This window comes from Mandrillus leucophaeus, unplaced genomic scaffold, assembly GCF_000951045.1.
Source record: "Mandrillus leucophaeus isolate KB7577 unplaced genomic scaffold, Mleu.le_1.0 Scaffold173, whole genome shotgun sequence".
Classification (NCBI taxonomy): Eukaryota; Metazoa; Chordata; class Mammalia; order Primates; family Cercopithecidae; genus Mandrillus; species Mandrillus leucophaeus.
In genome coordinates, this window is record NW_012101732.1 from 4,613,251 (window position 1) to 4,637,121 (window position 23,871).

Below are 23,871 nucleotides of genomic sequence, written 5' to 3' on the forward strand. Positions count from 1 at the left end.
AATTCTTGAAAAATTAGTAGTACTGAAACAGTAAAATCGTTAAAAAATATAATCACAGAGGCATTTTTCTTTCATTAAAAAGATTAAACTGAAGTCTAGACTACAAATATTATAAGAATGAATAAAATGTATTGCAGAGGGAAGTTATAGACAAGTGAGGACAAAAAAAATCTACAGGAATAGTCTTAAGTAAAAATAGCTATGCTGGGTCCTTTTATAACTTTCTCTTTTTTTTGTAATGAATCAGGCCTCTCAGTATGCTCAGATTATTAGTTGAGGAGAGTCAAACTACAGTGGAATCTGTGTTATTAAATGGTAAGGATTCTCAACCAGCAGTAGTCTCTAAGCAATAAATCAGTAAGAAATGTCTATGGTTTTTGCCCCTGGAATAGTTTCAAGCCTTCCCTATCATATCCACCTGAGTTTTTAAAAAGCAACTTCATAAAAATACAATATAACTACAATCAAACTGTTTTTAATGTATCTTATAGGACAAATAACTATTTTTTAAAAATCTGTGCTCACTAGTTTTATTTATCACTGAAGAAGAAAGCTGAGATACAAGCGTCAAATCCTCGACTTGTATTAATTCTGGGGAAAGTGGTGATTTAGGGGGTTTTATACACCCAGAAGAATCTCCAGATTCATGTTTGCATTTCTTGCTGCGAGCCTTCCCTGAAGACAAAGTTGAGGATAACAGTGCAGGTTTCTGAGTGTTGGCAGAACTGCTAATGTCAGCTTCATTTTTTTTCTGACTTTGAGGTTTAGGTGAAATCGCCTGAATAAATAATAAAAAATTGATATTTTTATTTTGGCTTCTTCATTTTTGTTCTTGTATTCTATTTTGACTGTTAAGCAACTTTAGTATCCAGAAACATTGTTAAGCAACATATAACATTTCTATTACAAATGAAAAACCAAAAAGAACCCCACAAATTATTAACTAAAAGTTGAATAGGCTGTCTTTAAAGGGATGCTGTCAACTTTCAGTCTAAATTCATTTTTTAAAATATATTATTTGTAATATTTTCAGAATATAAAATGTTATCTTACTGGACAAATATTTTCAGTATTAAATAGAAATATACCCCTTTAGGAACCATAATTGCCAATGACAATAATTCGAAAAATAAACAGCATCTTCATGTTTTAAAGGATTAGAGGAATACTTAATTTAAGCTTTTGACTTCAGATGTTTTCTTATAAAATCATTTCTTTTATTAAGTTGAATGTGAAGGTCTAAGTAGACAGTTTCCCTTTAAAGAAAGATCTGAACAGGAAAACAATGACCAAATTAACAAAACATTATCTTTAACTCATTTTAGCGCTGAAAGCTAGAGTTTCATAAGCACAATGCATCATGAAATCAGAGCCACCAGCAATATAGAGTTAAAAGACTAAAAAACAATACAAAACAAGCAACAACAACAAAAAAAAAACAAAGAGATAAAGTGTAAGTTAAAAACATTGGATTTAAAAACAAAATACGTCGCATTCTTAGATGAGAGTTTTTACCTTCTTCCTGCCAACTGATACTTTTAAAAAAAAATTAGAACTTTGTCAGTTCTTTCATAAAAGAATATTTTTATTCATTTGGCTGTAAAATTTCCTACATATGTTAAAATATGTGTGAATGTGTCCATTTTTCAAAACAAGAGAAAATAGCTACATTGGGTGAATTTGCAATCTATGGTGCTGCAATACCTCTCTCTCTTTCTGATACACTTATCTGAGAGCAAAATATATAATATGCATTTTTTGAAAATCGATTCTACCATAGGCCTTTATAAACAGTCAAATTGCTAGCACCATCAACAATGTGCTTGTCCCCAAGAAATCTTTTTCCTTCCGTATCTTGTGGAGAGTAACTATCAGGTCTACTGTCTGCAGGTCTCTGGAGTACGAAAGATCATTTTCTGGGGACTAAATAAACAAATAATTAATTCTGTTCCCACTGAGACACAAGTCAAATTTTGCTGGGGAAGAAAAGTGCATATTTGGTATTAAGTAGGGCACCTTGAATGCTCTACAGACAGCATGTTGGACATACCATATAAAAGGCCTGGTGTCAAGTGTCCCATTCATTCAGTTGTCATCATTTCTCTGATTGGATTTACTCATTATAAATGTGTATAAGTGCAGATTAATTATTTGAAAAGGTACTTCACAAATGGATAGTATTCCTAACCTTATCATAAAAGGTGTTGCCAGAAAAGTAATTAGAGCCATTACTTGTAAATAAACAATTTTATTGTTCATCTTCACATATGTGAAAGACATCACTACAGCATCCATTACTCTCAAGTTACAAAGTTATAAAACAAGATTTTAAAACTTAATATCTTGATAAGGTGCTTAACTTCTAAACAAGGAAAAATTAACATTGTTTTTAAAACTTACTGAGTTATTATGCATCTAATGCAAGTTTTATCCAAAAGTAAATATAACATGAAATATCCCTAATACAATAATCTATAATTAATAAGCTGAGAATTGGGGTTCAAGACCACAGAGTTTGAATTTTTAAAAAATATAAATAAGTCCATTAGCACAGTAAGTTTTGACTACAGGCCTGTTATCAATCGATGTCATGAGTGACATTACTTTAACTCATTAGGAAACAGAGGTTAGTAACAATCAATACCTCTCCTTTAGGTCTATTGCTGATACCAATTGAGATATAATTAAAAGCTTTATAACTCGGCTTTTTAACTATGAAGCGAGGCTAACACATAGGATAAAAATAAGTGTTTGGTTACAAAACATTTTCACATTGAAGTCAACCTGAATGACAAATAGAAAATGAGGGAATGGCGTGGTATTCCTTAAAATCTAAAATAATTTACAAGGTTTTCATTAATGATTGTTGGTCTCTTTGTTACAAAACTGGCAAGGACTCTCAAAATTTTTTAATTATGAAAATAGAAACAGCCGAGTTACACCATTTTCCTTTCTTTCTTTTTTAAATTCAATTTCAAAACGTGGTTTTCTGTACTTTTCTCTAAGATAGGTACTGCCCTCTACACTAACTTCCACATTTAATAAGTACTTTTCACAATCACATTCACCTCAGCAGGATTGTGCATAATCAAAGATTGACATTGTAATGAATTTTCCAGAAACATTTTATTACCCAAGTCCCTGATTTATCGCATTCTGAGAATACCATAAACAGTGGTGAAAATACAAAATATTGTTATATCTGGGACGTTGAATATAGTAATACACAGTAAAAAAAGTTATTTAAAATTTGGTTGATATATTGACAATAACGGCAAAGACTTAACCGTTTGATGATCACAGAAAATCAGAAGGTATGATTCAATGACATATTAATCAATTTAAAAGACCCATTGATTTAATACAACATTAATGGAGGCACCAAAACAACGCATTGTTATCAAATCAGGCCTAAAATAACCCTGAAAAACTCAATACAATATCAATTAAATTTGGAATAGCTTTTAAAACGCATCTAGAGGAGAGCAAAAGATACTCATTTTAAAGACTTCTTTATTAGGCTACTAATAAAGAAAAGTAATACAAAAAGGATATATTAAAACTACATTAAGGCTCAGATTTTAAAACAGGAGAACCAAGGAAATCCAGTTATGGCTATTACTGCGTTCTTATAGTCTTACAGTGCCTAAGAAGTTAAGCCCTTAGAGAATGTAAAAGCATGCACAGTTCATTATGTACAAGTATTGTGGGAATCTGAAGGTAGCCAAGGCAAAATCTAGCAACTGCAACCTTCACTTTTAAATTCCTCTATTAGGTGGTTTAAAGACAGACCCTTAATAGTTTTTTAAACTCTCTTTTTTTGTAGTTATTAAAATATACATCCTAGCAAAAATGTATGGCTCATTGATCAATTCATAAAACACATAGTCAGTCTAACAACACCAATTGTTACAATATAAAAGAAACTTCTTACAAAAGAAGTTTTATTAGATGTCAAAAAACCCTGTTTTAACTCACAAATGGAAAGTATTTGTGTAAGGGTCTTTTTGTAAGCTAGTTAAAGGTGATCCAGCTGGAAGCTTATACCCTGGGATGCCTGTCTCCAGGCCTTCAAATTTTGGAGACAAAGGCTTTAATGCCAGTCTATGAAATCAAACACTAATGAAGTCTGTAGTTATCTGTATACCTTGGAGAAGGCAGAGTTAAAAATATATCATCAATTAATTAGCTTCCTATTCCCATATCTGATCAAAAGGGGAATTTCAATTACGTAGATATTAGAGCTCCGTGATCATTCCAGTGGGAACCCTGAAAAAAATCAAATGCTACCATTTCATACCTGCTCCAGCATTGGAGCTGTTTCATTGTAGTCTTCCTTTTTTTCAGCACCATCCACCCCAACAGCTTTGGATGCCAACAAACCTTGAGAAAAATTGTACAGAAATTGCTTATTAGAAAAAATACTGATTTACACCCTAATTAACTTTTCAAAAATCTTAGCAGTTGAAATTTCCTATACTTTTTAATATATAGGAAGTAGTCTCAAATGTTTTCTTTTCGAAAATACAAATATGCTTAATAATAAGCCAAGGGACTGAATCAGAACTTAAGAGTTGCTTACCCAGTTGTGTGGGTTTTAATATTACTCAATGAAATCACCAAAAACACACACTTGCACACATACATTTATTCTGTAAAAAGTTAAAATTCTATGTCTTCATGTCCAGATTAAGGTTGCTCAGGTTGCTAATACTTATAATACAGGTTTTGTCTATACAACTATAAAAACAGAATAAGAAGAAATCCTTCCAAACATCTAGAACATAAAATAAGATTTTATGTTGTTTTAGTAGCTAAAAAAGCTACCAATTCTTAAGTTCATTCAGGTCCTTTTAATCTACGCTTTATGTGTGCCCAGTTGTACCTCATCTTCTTATAAGAGTTTAAACACAGAGATGGATCTATTTTATATTAAGGGGAAAAAAGTATGGGTCCTTCCTAGAACATCTGAACTTAACATAGTTTATTTTGTCATTTTGTCTATAAATGACAAAAATTTTTAGAAGTCCCAGTTTTCTTCTATGTATGTCACTAATTCTCAAATTTAAAAGACAGAATAGGCCAATGCGGTGGCTTATGCCTGTAATTCCAGCACTTTGGGAGGCCGAGGCAGGTAGATCACTTGAGATCAAGAGCAAGACCAGCCTGGCCAACGTGGTGAAACCCCGTCTCTACTAAAAATACAAAAATTAGCCAGCTTAGTGGCAGGCGCCTGTAATTCAAGTTACTCAGGAGGCTGAGGCAGGAGAATCACTGAAACCCAGGAGGCAGAAGTTGCAGTGAGCCGAGATCCCGCCACTGCACTCCACCCTAGGTGACAGAGTGAGACTCCGTCACCTCCCCCCAAAAAGAAGACAGAATATTTTATTGTAATATATAACTGTATCAATTTGAATCCCAAGACATTAAAACTCTGCTTTAATAAAATATAGGCATTTACTTGGTTAAAATTCTTTGCTAAGCCTGTCAGATACCTTCAATGAAGTCTAGTTTGTAAGTTTTGTTTAAGGCCACCCTGCTCATAAAAAGTCACCAAAATTCATTTCTGTGTCATTTCAAAGTTGTCAGTTACCTTCAATGAAGCCCAGTTTATAAGCCTAGAACAAGTATTTGTTTTTGTTTATGGCCACGCTGCTCATGAAAGGTCACTAAAAATCATTTTTTGAGTCATTTCAAAGTTGGCCACAGACAAACTTTGCTCCAAAGGAAGCATGTTTAACAACTGACAACTTAATAGTAAACTGACTACAGCAATTATACTACATACATTACAGAAGCTGTCCACAACATATTTAACAGGAGAAAAATGGTGCCCCCTCAAACACAGTATGATGTAGAGGTATCCATGAGGCAACATGTCTTGACTTTATCAGATAGCTACCCTAAAGAAGTTAAGTGATCAAGGTAGGAATTCACATATTAAAATTATATTCTTGGGCCCAGCACGGTGCCTCACGCCTGTAATCCCAGCACTTTGGGAGGCTGAAATGGGAGGATCACCTGAGGTCAGGAGTTTGAGACCAGCCTGGCCAACACGGTGAAACCCCGTCTCTACTAAAAATACAAAAATTAGCTGGGTGTGGTGGCACATGCCTGGAATCCCACTTTGGGAGGCTGAGGCACGAGAATCACTTGAACCTGGGAGGTGAAGGCTGCAGTGAGCCGAGATGGCACCACTGCACTTTATCCTGGGGGACAGTGTGATACTCTGTCTCTAAATAAATAAATAAATAAATAGATAAATAATAAAATTATATTCCTAAAGTAGTACTCGAGCAAATTCTAAATTAGGCAAAAGGTACCTAGTACTCAGAATGTACTTTAAAATAAAAAAGGCTGAGTGTAAGACAATGATTTTGATACATCTATGATTAGTATTAAAACTGGTATTTAAGGTCTGGCCCAGTGGCTCATGCCTGTAATCTTACACATTGGGAGGCCAAGCTGGGTGGGTTGCTTGAGCCCAGGAGTTTGAGACCAGCTTGGGCAATATAGCAAGATCCCATATCTATATTTAAAAATAAGTAGAAAACAACAACAACAAAACCCTGGTATTTGTACCAGTTTGAGATTTTAAAAAAAAAAAAAAAAAGCAAAAACCAAAAAAACTACAGTTTGTTACAGTCTCACACCACATCAACTGTATATAAACAATTTTACAAAAACAGCTTCAATCCTAATTATATTCTGAACATACTGAATATTTATTTAACATTTAAAGTCACATTCATTAGGTTTTTATTCTCCAGCTAATATTCTTAAGGCCCAACAAACTATTGAAATAAAAATAATTAGAAAATCAAGTTGTTCTTTTGCAGGAAACTGAGTAGAGTTCTTTTTCTAAGGACTATTCAAACAGGAAAATGTTGCTATTTAATATATTTATATAATTATATCTTTTACTTTCTTTCCTTTCATATAGGTGGTAGAAATAGTTTTTAATACTCAATAGATGAAACAGATCACAAACTAAAAAACTGGAAATAAGGTACCACAAGTAATAAAAGAAACAAAATAATTCACCCATAACATACGGATTTACATTAGGATATTACAGATCCAGTATATTAAAATCCCTTTCTATTAATGGTTTGAGAAGGAAAAATAAAGTATTGTAATGTGTTCATAAAAAGTAATGAGATTTAAGAAAAACTACTTAAAATCAGATTTTAAAATGCATACTTGGTTATCTAGAGAATTTAAAAGCCCAAATATGATTAATAAAGTTTTTTCACGCTTTACATTCACACCAACTTACAAAAGAGTTATTAAATATAAACAACAAAATGGAACAAATAATAAAATAGGTACTTGAAGAGACAACTCTGACTACTTCTGCCTTAAGAGGCAGTCCAAAATCTGTTATCTTAACCTGCTAATATTCCAGGAAAAAATGCACTATCCACAGAAAATGAGAAGAATTAACTGAAAGGAAATTATCAGCAAGTACCTATTAATTATCAATGTATTACTAACAGGCCCTCTTCTAGAAGAATATACCTATGGGATAAAATTGCCCAGTAAGAATGCATTATGCTCCTTCAAGAAATTATTTAAATTTAGGTAAAAGAAGAATATCAAACAGTCATCAGTTCCACCCACCAACAAAGTTACAACTTTCCAATATTCTATATTAGCTATAAAAAATACACAGCTGGTCTTTTCCTGCCAATAGGAATAAGTAGAACAGAGCCCAGAGCTCCCTGGAATGGGAAAGGGAAACAAAGAAAGAGCAAAGTGGTTAAATTCTTGGTCTACTTTTCATCCAGGTATTTCAAAACACAATCTTCTTGCTGGAACTAAGAATCAAATATTCTTGATATTATTATCAATAACATACTACTGGTCAATTCAAATTTCAGGATTTTTTAAACTTTTTAAATTCCTTAAGTTACAAAAACACACCTAAGCTAGCTGAAATTCCAGAAACTCTTAGAGCCTATTAGAAAGAGACCATGCACTAACTGCTGATGTTTTTCTCCTTTGCTCCCTCGATAATCTGCAGTGTAGTCTACTCAAATTCAATTTGTTTGCAACTTTGTCCCAAAAGTATGGACTACTAATTTTCTAAGTAAAATCATTTATTTCAAATCAGTATGCATAAGTCATAAAATAATAGCTATCAATAAGGTACATTACATAATGAAAAATATGAACCAGGAAGTTGTGTGTGTGTGTGTGTATCTATTGCACAGTATATGGAATATGTATATATGCACATATATGAAATATGTATATGTGTATATATGGAAATATATATGTATATATGTATATACATATATACATATTCCATATACTGTGCAACTATATTTTCAATGTCTACCTACTTGGAATCTTTGAAAAAAGCCATCCTTGTAACATTCTCTATATAGAAATCGGGTTTAAAATCATCACATGGTATGTATGTGGCAAAGTGAATAGAAAGAATGATAAATATATGAATTAAAGTTATCCAATAGCTGGTCCACTTATTTAAGGTAGAACTCTTTTAAAAAATAACAAAATAGAGTGGAGAGAAATACATCAGAGCAGGCTGCCATGACCCCAGCCCCAATCCTCTCAGTAGTAAAGGACAAAAAGACACATACAGATGAGCTTGATAAATTTAAAATATACCATAATGCCATAACAAAATTACTATATTAGTTCTCATTTATCTTTATAACCTATAAATGAAATTTACTGTACAAAGGCGAGCCTGAATTTCAACTACTGAAGACAATCTTACAATATCTATGGTCTTTTTGCATGACATAGTTGCAACATGAAATCAGAAATAGATGTAGAAAGATGAACTATTAAAAAGATTATCACACACTTAAATTTTCTGAGTAAATAAAAAGATAGTAATGGCTTCACATTCATAAAATCTTATGCTTTGCTGCTGCTGTCAAACTATAACTTATTCATCTGAGACCCCCGAGGGAAAGTGAAGAGAAAATCCCTCCATGGAAGGGAAGGGTGTTACTAAGCAACCAGTATTACAAACTTGAGGCACATGGTAAAATGGTACTTTCTTTCCCCACTACTGTCTTTTCAAGGCCATAGAGAAATAATGCATCATTGTGGGCTCAGCTGAGTTTTTCTGTTGCAGTTTTTTTGTTTTTTTACTTCTTTAAACGTTGAGCTTGAATCTCCCAATAAGGCATATGTAAGAGTATATTGACTGAAACTATTAAAAGCAGGTTATCCAAATTGAAGGAAAAAAAAACATGATGCTGGAAAGCTGGCAGTTGTATCATGTCAGCGTCACCTCCGTCTTCTTTGATCTCGACTCCTCCAACAGTGCTGTTTCAATCTTTGTATCACAGGAGTTAGAAATACTACTCCACTTCTGCCCAGCACATAGCACTGGGTTCCATATTTTAAGGCAAAACTGAAGTCTCATGCCATAAGAACAATCACTTAGAGAACATTTGGCTTTCTCCAAGGTTAATAGTTTACAAGGAAAAGGTATAACAGGTTAATTGATTTAAAATATTTCCTCTGCTGGGGCCAAATATGTCCTTTATCAGACACAGGCATGAAAATAATATATACAAATGGCAAGAGACTAAATATTCTCACCTGCTGAAACCAATTATAATCACCTAGATGAACAATATAAATAAAACAGTGGTTCTAAACAACCCTCAGCTCCAGAGTCACCTTTCAGTTAGCTTCCTCTCTTCAGAAAATGGTCAAAATGTTCAGTTTACATTTATTCCTAAATCTGACCATGAAATCAAGCTTCTTCAAGTTGAAGCCAACAAAGGTTTATACAGCTTAATTAGGCCAAAGGCACTAAAAAAAGGTTCTGTCCTCATAATAAGAACATATGACTAAATCATGAAAGTATTTAAATTCCCCTTTTAACATTTACTCAGAAAAGGTAAATATGTTCACAATTTCTTTTGAAGACTAGAATTACCAGGCTGAATAGACCATGAAAACGGCAGGATGTAGTATGACTGGCCCCAATTCTAATCCTTCAATCCCCTCTTCCATGAACACTAACCAGGCTAGAATTTTCAGTGTTTTCTAACAGCCTAGCACGGCTATTTCCTAAACTAAACTACAAGAAATCATACGGAAATAAGCCCAGATGCTAGTGACCAACCTGAAGAGTAGAAATTAAAAAAACAACAAGAAACTTACAGAAATACTTTCACATCAGAAATTCAGAAATTAACAGATTCAGGAAGTAAATGTAAGTCAGTCATCTTTCCAACTATATATGGCACCATCCTTAAGTAAGACTGGTCAAGTACACAAATGTATAAAAACATTTAAAACCTCAGAAATTGTGTCACCATAAGTTGACAAAATAATTCTTCTAGAAACTATTATCACCAATGTAATTTAAAAAATGACTGAGCTTTGTAGCATTCATCCTTATCAACCCTCACAACATCCCTGTGAGGTAGGTAGAAGATACGTGCTATTTTTCACATTTTACAACAGAAAAAGCTGACAGTGTTGAAAGACGCTGACTTTGAAGAACCAGAAAGTAACTGTCTATGTTAACAGGTCCATGACACTAAACCAAAACCATTTTACTTCATTAAAAATAAATTACTCTAAAATTAAACCTTCCATTTCCCACCCCCCCCAAAAAAAAAATCATTGTAGTTTACCAGTAATCTTGTTAAGTCGAGCTCTCTTTGCCTGAAATGAGTTGCCTTGATTATTTTTCCTCTTGTTTGATAATGTGCTCTCTGGCTGTGGAAAGACCATCTTTGGAACGTTCTCTACATGAAGTCCTACTTTTAATAGAACACATATATGAGAGTTTATCTAGAATCCAAAATTAAAACACATGATTTTTTAATAGCAAAATAGTAAAAATGTTTTTCACATTAGTTTTTTAAATCTACTACTTGATACAGACCTTTGAAAAACACAAATCCCTCCAGACTAGTATGTTAGAAATAAAAGACAACTAAAGCAGTTATTCTTAAAGCAGGAAGAAAATGACTTACTGCTTTTTCCGTATTACATATGAAGCATATACAGAAGCATATAAAAGGTTGAAGAAAAAACACAAAAGAAAAAATTTCAAACAAAAACCTGCTATCAAGAAGTTACAAATCAAAAGCTCAACCTATTTCTATTCAAGAATAGAGGGCATCCAGTATCAAGTAACCCAAACTAGACTATTAATTTTCAGGTCTATCTATAAAATGCTAGAAAAGTTAGCCATCATATTATGCTAGGGAAAAAAGCTTAAAAATTTAATTATACATTCAAAATCAAAGGGGCCAAGGGATTTGACTTTACTACATGAGTTTACCAGTGTCATAAGGAATTAACGTAAGAATGTATTTTGTACCAAATGTTTCACTAGATGTAGGCAGATCTTCCTTCTTCTCTACGTCTGGTGTGGCTATACAAGCTGAAGTTTCTTCCTTCTTTGAAGGTACTTTAAACCACTTTCTCTCATCTTTATCCTTATCTTTATTGCTGTTAGCGCTGGTTCGAGGTTTACTCCCTGTTTTGTTCTTGGCTGCAGCTGCAGCAGCTGCTTTGACTAAAGCTATCCAATCCTCCAAAGGAAAAACACAAAACATGTGAAGTATTAAAAATTAATTAAAATGTAATTACACTAATAAAAATATGTGTCACATTTTCAAAGCTATTTTCACATGTAACCAAACATAAATATAGAGAGAACAATATTTACATGATAGCTCAACATGGTAGGTTATCAAATTTAATAATCGAATGAGTTAGATTGTACAACCTCTCATAAAAATAGGAAGCACATTCAATAACAGGTATTCCAAGGATATATTTTTACAGGAGTTAAAATCTAAAATAGCAGAGGAAACCTATGGCAGATACGGAATACTACATGACATGCTACCTTAGTATTTTAGGGCTCAAATGTTGCATTCCATCTCTTTCCCGTAATACAAAGGACTACAAAAGAAGGGAAAAATGCTATCTTGCAATTCTACAAAGATTAAAAATAGTGTATTCCCACCTACCAAATTGCTATTCCTTATTAGGATGAATGTACCATTCAAATTATAGTCAATCTCATAGAAATCAAGAAAGGTATGATTTTTATTATTTTCTAAAGCTACTGAAGTTCAGATAGCAATTTATCACAACAGCTTAATAATACTGATGAAGAAGAAAAGAGCTCCATTGACCAAGGTAAAGCATTAACTGTCAAAACTCCATATTAATTTATCTCCCCATACAACATCCTAGGTCTTTGTTTGGTATCATTCCTCTGAGGTGCAAATATTTATTTTTCCTGTGTTAGTTTGTTGTTAAATACATTTTACTATTGCATTTTTAACTAAAAATGCTTATTATAAAAAAAAAAAAGGTGTAAGGAAGTATAAAGTGGTCCTAACATTTTAATTTTCACAATCACAATGTTTTTAAGACAAATATTTTAAAATAAATACAAATATCTCTACAAAGTGAATCTGCTGAGACCACTAAGCTTTGTCAAATAGACTACCAGTTCAGACTTACTCAAAATACTTTTAATCCCTAGTCCAAGCAACTAAAAATTTCACAACATCAAATGAATTTAATTCATGGTTTACATTAACAAATATAAGCAAAATAGGTTAATAAAATTAAGCAATGAACAATGTAGATTAACACTACCTTAAAAATATATGGTGAAAACAATAAGCCATTTAAAAAAAAAATCTGTATTCTAACTCTTTCTCTCATGACTGAAATTAACTGAAAACATGTGATTGCACTTAACACATTCAATCATCAATTTTCTACTGAACACCCTGTCCTATATGCCAGGTACTAGGCTAAACATTCAGGAGACCGCAAGTGGTAAAAGACTGGTCCTGTTCATAAGTAATTCACGGGTAAATGCAATTAGCTATAAGCCGTGACAAGAGACGTACTAGAGAAATAAACAAAATACTATAGAACAGAAAAGAAAAGACTGATTTTGACTGAAGAGAAAGACTAATGCAAAGCTTCAGGGAAAATGATAGATGAGCTGAACCCTAAAGGTAAGTAGGAATTTCCCAGGGAAAGCGGTAGTGGAAAAGGAGAAAAGGTTACTCCAAGCAAAAGGAAAAACATTAAACAAAGGCCAGGAGTGAAAGTGTACAGGAAAGTGAAAGAGCGATGAAAGGTTCAAGGAGCAACATGGGTAGGTAAAAGCAGTAAAACATGGGTAAAACATGGGTAGGTAAAAGCAGTATGGCTAAGTTGAGCTTTGAGACTAACATTTAAGCAGTAAGAAAAGAAAGCATCATCAATGAAAAAGAAAGGATTGAGAGAGAACAATCAACAAAGTGGGATGAGAAACAGAGAAACAAGAGTAAGTATAATCAGACAACCAAAAGGAAAGTGTTATATGCCACAGAGATCATATGTTTGCAGACCTATTAAGAGTAGAGCATTTAATTCTGGTTCCATACTGTGGGGAAAATGTTAAGTTGTCAGAGTTGCTGGAAAATGTCAGAAGTAATTTCCATCCCAAGTTGTTTTCTACCTCCAATAAAGAAAAAAATTAAAAAGAGACTCATACTGCACCTTTTAAAATCTAAATGCTTTTTAAATGCTTTTTAATCATACGACTTGCATGAGAATCACTGTAGCTGTGTGATTAAAGAATTCTCTCATTGTTTTGCTCTTTTATTTTTACGTTGAGTTCTATTTTGTGTTTGCTTTTATGTTTATTTATATAAATTTATGGGATTCATGTGAAATTTTGTTACATGCATATACTTAGTAGTGATCAATTTAGTGTATTTAGGGTGTCCCTCACCCAAATATAGTACATTTTTATTAACTATAGTCATTCTACTTTGCTATCAAACACTGAATTTATTCCTTCTATAGAAAAGCTTCATTGTTAAAAATAACTGAAGTGTGATCTTTCCATCAACTATAACTAATAATGATGTTTTCAAGCTTTTTGTAGATAACATAACAGAAGATTGCACTAAAAAGGGCAGTCTTTGAAATCAGAAACTCTGGGTTAAAGGAATCACTTTGCACAGAATAAGCAAAATTTTAAGTCAGTCAGTCACTCAATTCTCTAAGTTCTGAATTCTTCAAATGCGAAACAGAAAATATTAGCCATACCTATGTCAAAGGTTCTATGAGAATCCAGTGAAAGAATGTACACAAAAAATGTTTTGTAAATATTAATAGCAAAGGACCTATGAGCCAACCATTAACACTAGTGAGTTACAATGTAACTTTTGTATCAGCACACCCTCAGGAAGAAGAAATGAGAGAAAAGGCAAGTACTTCTGTTACAAGCTTCCAAATTAAATATGTAATGGCTCAATCTCTCATCCTGTAATTACTACTGCTCTTACTAGAGTAGAAAACCAGAAGGAACAAGGAGGTATCTCATAAGATGAAGGAATCAATCACCCTCCTATAATATATGTCAGTTTCATAGCTATTTATGTATCAACACTACCATGCCACACAAAATTATGTGGAAGAAGAAAAAAATGTAGGTAGGGAGAAAAAGAGGGGATCTTATTTTGGGCTGTTAACATGTCTACCTTCTTTCCCAGTGAGAAAAATGTCTACAAAGAAAGTATTAGAAGGACTACAGCTCACATTGCACCCACTATAATATTAAAAGCTCTTTAAGGTGCTCAAGCTAACCTCTTAATGCAAGCAGAAGTTTATCCAGTATTAACCAACTGGTTCAAAGTCAAAGACAACAGAATTAAGACTTATTTAGGCTTAAGAATATTAATTAATCTGGAGGTTTGAATATGCCAAAGTGTTATTAATGTCACATTTTAGACAGGTTCAGGAAGAACATTTCCACAGTGCATTAATTTGATGCACTATTCTTCACTAGCTTAATTTAAAAATTATCTTTATAGAGAAATTCTCAAAGTCCTCAAAATCTTGCGGCTATATTATGCAAGAGAGCCGCCCCCCACCGCCCTTAGCTTTGCCCAAATAACACCTGATATGGCATATTTCCTTGATGAAGGCAAGTCAAAAGCTTGTTGGGAAAAAGCAACTCATAAAATGAGAGTCATTTATGAAACACAATTCTACAAATATTGTTAACATTGCTGTAATTAAGAATTCTAAAGAAAAAATGAAAAATTAAAAGAAATATACTACTACCCAAATATTATTTCAATTGTTTTGTATCTTGGCACTGATCTTAATGTTACAATGCATCATAGTGTGACTAAAGAATCACTACTTATTAAAAACAAACATCCATAACATCCAATAAATTTAATTTTTACAACCTGTAATTTTACCACAAACCAAATTGGCTCAGTGTCTCACTTTGACAAAACAAAGTTTTAAGGCAATAATATTAATGTCAATTCATGAACATATCTGATCAACCAGAATAACAAAATAATTGTTTTAAAGCAAAAAAAAAAAAAAATTGAGACTTTTGTTTAACCAGGTATATACTAAACAATGTTCCCAACATTTTAATCAAGCTATGTAGTAACCAAGAAATCACACCACTGAATGCGTAAAAGAACACTTTATTTATACACACATGTGGGAAGACACAAAGCCACTTCCTGATCAAAAGCATTTTTATTTTAAATTGCATTTACATGTTGATTAGAGGAAATCTGCTTGCTAATCATTTCATAACTAAATTTTTGAAAACCAGGCAATTTAAAACAATCACACTTATTTCTTCATGAATTTTTTTAATGTGGTAGTTATACATTTCTAGAGCACTAAATGTTTATACTTTACTGAAGCTGACCAGGTAATTTCAATACATTTCAGAATGACAGTTTACACCGCATGTTATGGAACAAATATGTAGCATATTTCCACATTAGACATTTTTACAGACTACTTTCAATTTCTTAAAATTAATTGTAGGTCCAGGTGCTGAAAATCCCAAATAACAGCAGAATATAAAAGAAAATATTTTAAATTTCTAATGGCACCTTTCTTTCCAGTATTTCAGAAAACATAGCCAACAAATGAAATTGTGATTTTACCTCCACCCAAGATTCTCCTTCCAATGCTTACCGTCCATTCTTGCTTTGAGCAGTGACAAAGCATACAATACACTGCTTCCATCATATGACTCAGAGAGCCCTATCTGAAACAGCCTACAGAGTGTCAGGTAAGCGCCTTTTAAAGGAAGATAAATGACTATGATTTGTAGAAGGAAAGAAGAAGATAAGAACTCAATGTAAAATTTTATATTAAAAAATTTTAACTTTCTAAATGACATTATATACCAGGAAAAACAAAACAAAATTCAAAAAAAAAAGGCACTTACCTCACTTCCCATAGACTGGTTACACGATCCAGCTGGGTCGATAGGACAACACCAGCTTAGTGGATGCTGGGATTTCACCTGGAACAGAAACTAGTGACCTATAACTTTAGCAGGTCTAAACCAAAGAAGCAAAAATCAAATGTATAATTTATTTTACAGTCTAAGCTTCCTTTTCTTGCTGCTATTTGGGGCTATCAGCACATAACCCTACAATTAGTTCATTTAAAAAATATATATGTAAATATATTTTGAACAATCACCGCTCAAGAAGATGTCCCTTTGGGTAGCTAGGAATACTGAACACTCTTACCTGCCCCTTAGCATCCTCGGGCATGGCTTTAATGTGCATTCTTTTTAAACAACGAATTACTCCATCATAAAACTGAACTGTAAATGTTCCTGAAACAGGAGCAAGTCAGAATCATTAGAAAATATAATTCAAGTTTACAGCAACACTTGAAATCTAACAAGTAGTGACCTGTATAGATAAATGCTTAGGAATGCAAAAACTACAAATACTCCTGTTAAGGACTCCATCAAGTTTAAGTTTACTTTCTCCCTCCCTCTAAAAACAACTCTGAACTCCTGTTTCCCCTAACAAGTACACAAATTAAGTCTTGATAAGTTAGTTCCATGTAATTCTGATTTTTACTAAGAAATTTTACAATTTTACAATAATTTAAATGTTTAGACTCATAACATAGCTGACAAAAGTAAAATCATTACTTACAAAAATATATATTTCCATAGGCATTATTACCATTTGCTCTTTGAATGTTTCTTTCAAAAGAAGTAATACAGAGAAGGAGCTGATATGCAAAAAAGATAATTTACCCTGGAAAGGATTATTCCTTGGGCAATAACAACAAACTGGAAAATAAGAATTATAGTTCTAGATTTTAAAGCTAGAAAATATTTTACAAATCAACTAGATAAAAGTCTTCACAAAGTAGCTCAGAACACTGAACTCTAGAGGAAGGCTAAATGCTATACCCAATGGCATTCACCTAAGTGGCAGGCAGCATGGCCATAATTAATATTTCCAATCTCGTCTAGTCATCCATGTCTTTCCTACAAACTCATCCTACTTGAAGGCCTCAAGATTGTTTGTCTATTATGAAGCATATTCACTTTCTGTTACAGACCCCATGCTTTCAAGTCAATATAAACCAGTCCTATTAGAAGATACATAAATTATGTATAATGCCTACTTAAGGAAATTCAAATGTTTTTCTGTCATTTCCTAGATAAATGTTCTTCTACCATTTCCCCAATTAAGGCAGAATCTCACTTTAAGTAAACAGATACTTGGTCTTTATAAAAGAATTATAAATTATAAACAAGAAATATGACGATCATTACTAATGTCCTTGGGGTTGGCACCAAAGCCAATAATATATATGTGCAAAGATTTTTGTGGGGCGTACTTTGAATAACACCATGATTTTATATCTTTCTATGATTAGCATAATGTTGAATTTCACAGATATAAAGATCTAAATTCAAGTTATACAAACAATTGATCAGGTGAATATTAAGGATGTATGTAAAGACACTAGAAATATTTTGAGAATGCCAAACTCTGCGTACACCTTGCACTCCCATCTTTCCTGCAACTTTCTGTCTTCCTTCTTCAACACAGCATTCCAGAAAAACTTAGCTTGTACACCAGGCCGTCTGGGCATCAATACCTCCCTGCCTTTGCTCATGCTGTTTCCTCTGTTGTGATGCCTTTCTCCTTTCCTTATGTATATCTAAACCCCACTCCACTCTTCAAGTACCATTCCCAAGATGAAAACTTCCCTAATACTCCAGTACACCCTGACTGGCCCCTTTTCTTCGCTTCTATATGCTATATTACAAATGCCTAAATGTTCACAATTGTTCATTTTGGTTTGCTGTTACATTGAATGGACGGCTTCTTTTGCTCTTCTGATTTTTGTCAAGGTGGGGAGGGGGCAGGACTATCCACCACTTGGGACATACAGAAATCACAGTATTAATAGCTTTCAGAAAACAAATAGTATCTGCCAATATTTCAGTATGTGTTCACTGAAACTACTCTTGAAATCGCTGGGATCACAATCAGTATCATCACTCTTCCACTAAGGTAAGCTGAATTTTCTATATTAAATGCCTGTAGATGAAAGGGATAGAATAAAGAATGAGGGTGGTTTTGTTCTGAGTGTGTGTGATATGTGTGTACTTGCATCTGCACACACACAGGGAACTTGATGCATGGAACGAAGGTCCCAAAGCTCTTAAAAGAAACTGTTATGAATTAATGTAGAGGGCAATGACCGTGTAATTTTACTTCGTTTTGGGTACATCCTATTAACCAACAGAAGAGATTTGACTTCTTCCTTTACTTCCACAAATTGTTACTGACTGTCTACTATGTGCTAGGCTCTGGACTAGACACTCAAGAGCCAACGTGAATAAGACTTGGGAATGTAAGCTCCATAACACAGCTCCACAGAAGTGTAAGTGCACAGGGAAATACAGGCCCCACTAGAAAAGAAGAAACAGCCTGCACACCTGACAACTGAGATGTCTCTCAACTCTTTCTGTAGGGGTAACCAGTGGTAAGAAAATCATAGCCATATTCATGATTTCAATTCATTAAACAATATATTGGATTAAGGTCTTTATAAAGTTATATCATGATTTCTAGCTAGACTACTATGATTTTTATTTTTCCACACCTAACATTCCTTAATATATCTCTGTTTTCTCTTCTGTCTTCTCTTACCTCCTATTTTCGCTCAAGTTTGTTGTTAGATTAAATCCTCGGCTTAAAAAACTCTTCCATGGCTCCCATCACCTCCAAATAAAATTCTAATTCTTTAGCAAGGTTACATGACACTTCATATACCAATCTTTGCCTTTCCCTCCAACCTGTACTCCAGCTATTCTATCATCTTTAAACGAATCTTTCATTCTAAGCAACCTGCAGTTCCTTAAAATGACATGGCATGCCTCTCCCACTTCTGTTATTTTCCACTTATTTATTCCACCAGATCACCTTTTGATCACTTCTTTAGCTAACTTAGTTGTCTTTCAAGACTCAGTTTAAAGGAAATGTCCCCTTACTTAGATTAAATGCCCTTCTTGCCAAGAAGCTGTCACTCAATGTTTGTTTCTTTAGTAATAACAATGAATACAGAAATCCCCCTTATCCACGATTTCGCTTTCCACAGTTGCAGTCAACCGCGGTCTGAAAAGGAGTGAGTATAGCACAATAAGGTATTTCATGAGAGAGAGACAAGGGAGAGTGAGAGAGAGAGGAAGGAAGAAAGAGAGAGACCACATTCATATAACTTTTATTACAATATATTGCTTGATTATTCTATTATTATTGTTAACTTCTTACTGTGCCTAATTTATAAATTAAACTTGATCATTCATATACATGTACAGTATAGGAAAAAACATAGTATATATAGGGTTCAGTAGTTTCCGAAGTTTCAAGTAGTCACTGGGGGTCTTGGAATGTAACCCCTGTGGATAGGGAGGACTAGTTTAAGTGGTCAAGTTTAAGAAATAACTTTAGTAGAAAATTAATGTATTACTGAGTTAAACAAACATGTGCAAGTATTCCATAACTTTTTTAAAGGAGAAATTTAAAAAACAAAATATTCAGGTATGTTTTCAATAATAATTTAATTATTAATTCTTACAACTTTCCAAATAAATCAGCATATGAATTCTGTTTTAAATTAATGATCTGTCCAATGATTTCCCAGTCTGCTGCAACACTAATAAGCCTAATTTCTGGGTTACTTTCAACATTTTTGATTACTTAAGTAACTTTGGCTCAGTATCTAATATTCTAACAAATATCCACAAAAAACTACTAGAAAATTAACTTAATTATCTGTAGAAATTAACGATAGGACAGCAGGGAGAGACACAATAAAGGAAATCCTCAAATTGGTAAAAATTCCATACTCTTCCCTCAGAAAATATCCTATGTATTTCACTTGTGAATTGAACTGATTTGAATTCCCCTAAATCTTTAACCTTTCCTCACACTCTTGGGTAGATGCTCATAAATAGAACTTGGTCACAAACTAGAAACAGAGAAGTAGAAATAAGATGCATATGATATAAGCCTGTGAATTGAAAGTTGAAAAATTTTAACCAACTATTTTTGTCTACTAATTTAAACACTACTTAGGTAGCACACCATGTAGCATTTTATTCTAGACACATATAACAAATTAAATGCTCCCAAAAAAGAATACTTACAGAAAATATAAAAGTTATACATGATGATATAACACACACTAATTAAAATTTAAAATATAGTGAAATTTTACTATTAATCTAATTTTAAGTCTCAGATCATTTCAAACACATACCTTCTTTGTTAATTGCTTCAATCTTGGCAGGGTAATAGCGACAGTCTGTCCAACGAGCCAGAACTTCTTCTCCAGCTTTAAAATCCTATTTTAAACAACTTTTAAGATCAATTCCATGTATATTAAATAAGCATTTCCTTAACAAAAACAGGCTTTTGTATAATTTAACAGAATCCTTTTAAAATATGTCATTACATAGCTGGCAAAACCAGCAAACAGAAAAAATCTGCTACTTACAAAGAAATCTTCCTCATCTTTTAGCCCTTCTTTTCTTAGTGCCGGTCTCTCAAGGGGTCGCAATCTATTGCTGTCCCAGTAAATCCACTCATCGTAACGATGACTCCAGCGCTCAAAATGGACCAACATCTTGCCCTCCTCATAGTCAATTTTTTCAATTCGTGATGGATACCTCAAAAGTCAAAATGCTTCATATCAAGAGAAAATCCTTATATTTGTACAAAGTATTATACATAGAAGACTTAGCTGAACGTTGCTTACCATTAAAACCATGAACAAAACAATAAATACGTCCATATTTTAAAACTAATCAAAAAAGTCTGCTTGTCTTTATAAATGATTGTACTCAAAATCTGAATAAATTCCTTGATACACTCCCAGTAGAAATATAAATGACTGCACTGTTTTGTGAAGTAATGTGGTAACATACATCAAGACCCTTAAACATATTCCTACTTTCTGACCCAACAATTCCAATTCTGGAATTATATACAGAAAACATTATTTGTAATAACAAATAAAGTGGAAACCATCTAAATATATGATTGGAAAAACTGAAGATTGTCTAGAGCTATGCAAACAATGATATATACACTGAATGAAATATTATGTAGTCACTGAATGTGGTGTTTACAAAGAATTTACAATGTGGGGAAAATGTAAAAAATAAGCACTCTACTTAGCATAAATATAAATATGTAAATTTTGTCTAGCAAAAAATACATCAGCATGTACACTGTCTTTATATGGCATAAGCTCACTTTCTTATTTTTCTGTATTTATCAATATTTTATAAAGAGCAACAATGATGGTAAGGCTCAGTAAAACCTTAAATTTAAAAACATAAAATATTTCATTGTTCTGTCTTGATGTGTGATAATTCTGTAATTCCAAAATAGGAATTCGTTAAAACTTTTTACAAGGAAAGTTGCTTCGTCATTCTTAATGTACTGTATTAAAATGTTAACAGATGACTCAATTTTTTTTAAAGCATGATTAAATAACATTCAGAACTCAATAGCAGCACACAGTGGATGATTCAACCATACAGTTTATCCCATATTCTTGCTAGTTTTTGCTAAATTCAGAATCTTTGTTTTCCCTGTGGAAAACTAGCTTTAAATATAAACTACAATGGACTTTATATAACTTTGAAATGTAGGAACTGATTACTACTTAATTTATAGCTCAATCTTGCTATTCAGAGTTTTTTAGACATTTCAAGGATCATTCTCTGGTAGAGCTTCTTCCATCTTTGACATTCAACTCCACTTTGATCTAATGATATTGAGTTCTTGGATTTTCCTCAAACATACATGGCTCTGTGTCAAGTATTCACACATTCTCTCTGTGTCAAGCATTCACACATTTGTGCTATTCTCCATTCTATTCTTTCTGCAGAGCCCTAAACTACCCTTTCCTTCCTTTGTATACAAATCACTGCAGACTTGGTCAAACACAGAACTGCTTGTGTGAAGACTTCTCTAACTCCTGGGGCTCCTGCTGCTCTGACAGCACTCATCTCATTATAGCTGTACATCATCTCTGCACAGGTTCTCACTCAAACTGGGTGCTGCAGAACATTTATATCTCTTGGAACACTGATATGTGTGTGGCACCAAAAAAAAAAAAGGGTGTTGTCAAATAAGCTAGGGAATTACTGGATTAAAAACGTTAGGTTGTATTCTTTATTGAAAGACTTCTTGGTGCAGTCAGCGAGATGGAGATAAGGCATTCAGTGTTACTAGATTCAAGAAAATATGTAACCCCTTTTATCATGAAAATGTATTAACATTTCTTGAGATAGCAAATAGCTAAGAAAGATGAGGTTAAAAACGTTACTCTGGCCGGTGAGCTTCTGGAGACAAACAGTCATGTTTACTTTTGTAGTCCCCAGCACCTAGCACCATGACAGGACACAAAACTGCTATTCAGGGAATGTTTACAGGAGTAAGAAGCAGCTTTAAAGAAAGGCAATTTGCTCATTTCTTCAGAACAAAGAAGGCAGTTGACCAAATTATAGCCTTGTTAGATGTTAGTCTTTTGCAGGGAGTAAAAAGAAAGGCATAAAAACAAGAAAACTTAGGAGATTAACATACTTCCTGAGGTGGACGTGCCTAACCCACCCACTTAGAATCAATTCTGTAATACTTGTCTTTTGCAGTGTTGCTCTGGTTTTGTTTTTGTTGCCCTGGTTTTTAAAACATAAAAATTATCAATAGCATTAAGAAAAACCTAGAACAAGGTTGTTCTTTATTTTTCAACCTTCACTAGCCATTAAAGTACTATAAAAAGATATTCTATCAATTATAAAAATTATTAAGTTTCTCTCAAAACATAAACACCTCTAATTTCATGTGCTTAATTTGTCTTATCATTTACATTTTGAATAAAAAAATAAGTTTATTCTTTAGGTTCCTTCATATTCTAAATGTATACAACTCTATATATTTGAAACACTTCTCAAAGTGAGAATAGCCCACAGTAACAGAGTTAAACACATCTTTATTTTCACAACATGACTTAATTCAGTAAAGAATCAGCATCTAAGTGAGTTCAAATAATTTAAATCTGGATTGCATTTTAAAGTGACTTATGGTTTTTCTAAAATATTTTAAATTATTCTGGCTGAGATGCCTGATGCAACAACCAAAATGAAAATTATGTTTTGGGGATCCTCTTTAGGATAAGTCATAGCATGCTGTACTCTCTACATAAATATCTAGAAACCGATACGTACACTTGGGATGAAGGCCAAGAATTAAATAAGTAACACAAATACCCCAGATTCTTCTCTATTTTAATTTTTATCATGTTCACTAATCAAATTTTGAATCTTAAAAGGTGTTAGAAATATTACCATTATCAAAAATGTCCAAATTTCTGTTCATTCATTAAACATTTATTTGAACATCCAATAAGACTAAGGCACTTGGTAGGCACTGTTGGTACATAAAAAGGAAACAACTCAGCCAGGCACGGTGGCTCACGCCTGTAATCCAGCACTTTGGGAGGCTG

At 33.1% G+C, this 23,871-nt stretch overlaps 1 protein-coding gene across 4 annotated transcripts in view; it reads right to left on the reverse strand.

The window, feature by feature from the left end:
* PHF20L1 (PHD finger protein 20-like 1) overlaps positions 1 to 23,871 on the reverse strand; it is a 75,092-nt gene that overhangs the window by 35,092 nt on the left and 16,129 nt on the right. For 2 of the 4 annotated variants that reach the window (XM_011977097.1, XM_011977096.1), the window contains exons 3-10: positions 20,854 to 21,025; positions 20,617 to 20,701; positions 16,563 to 16,651; positions 16,253 to 16,330; positions 11,333 to 11,546; positions 10,638 to 10,763; positions 4,301 to 4,383; positions 526 to 778 (exon numbers count right to left, since the gene is read on the reverse strand). In XM_011977097.1, the coding sequence (XP_011832487.1) occupies positions 526 to 778; positions 4,301 to 4,383; positions 10,638 to 10,763; positions 11,333 to 11,546; positions 16,253 to 16,330; positions 16,563 to 16,651; positions 20,617 to 20,701; positions 20,854 to 21,025 (1,100 nt within the window). Of the gene's footprint in view, positions 1 to 525; positions 779 to 2,228; positions 4,384 to 10,637; positions 10,764 to 11,332; positions 11,547 to 16,252; positions 16,331 to 16,562; positions 16,652 to 20,616; positions 20,702 to 20,853; positions 21,026 to 23,871 lie in introns of those variants that run through there. The other 2 variants (XM_011977098.1, XM_011977099.1) reach the window with 2 other exon arrangements.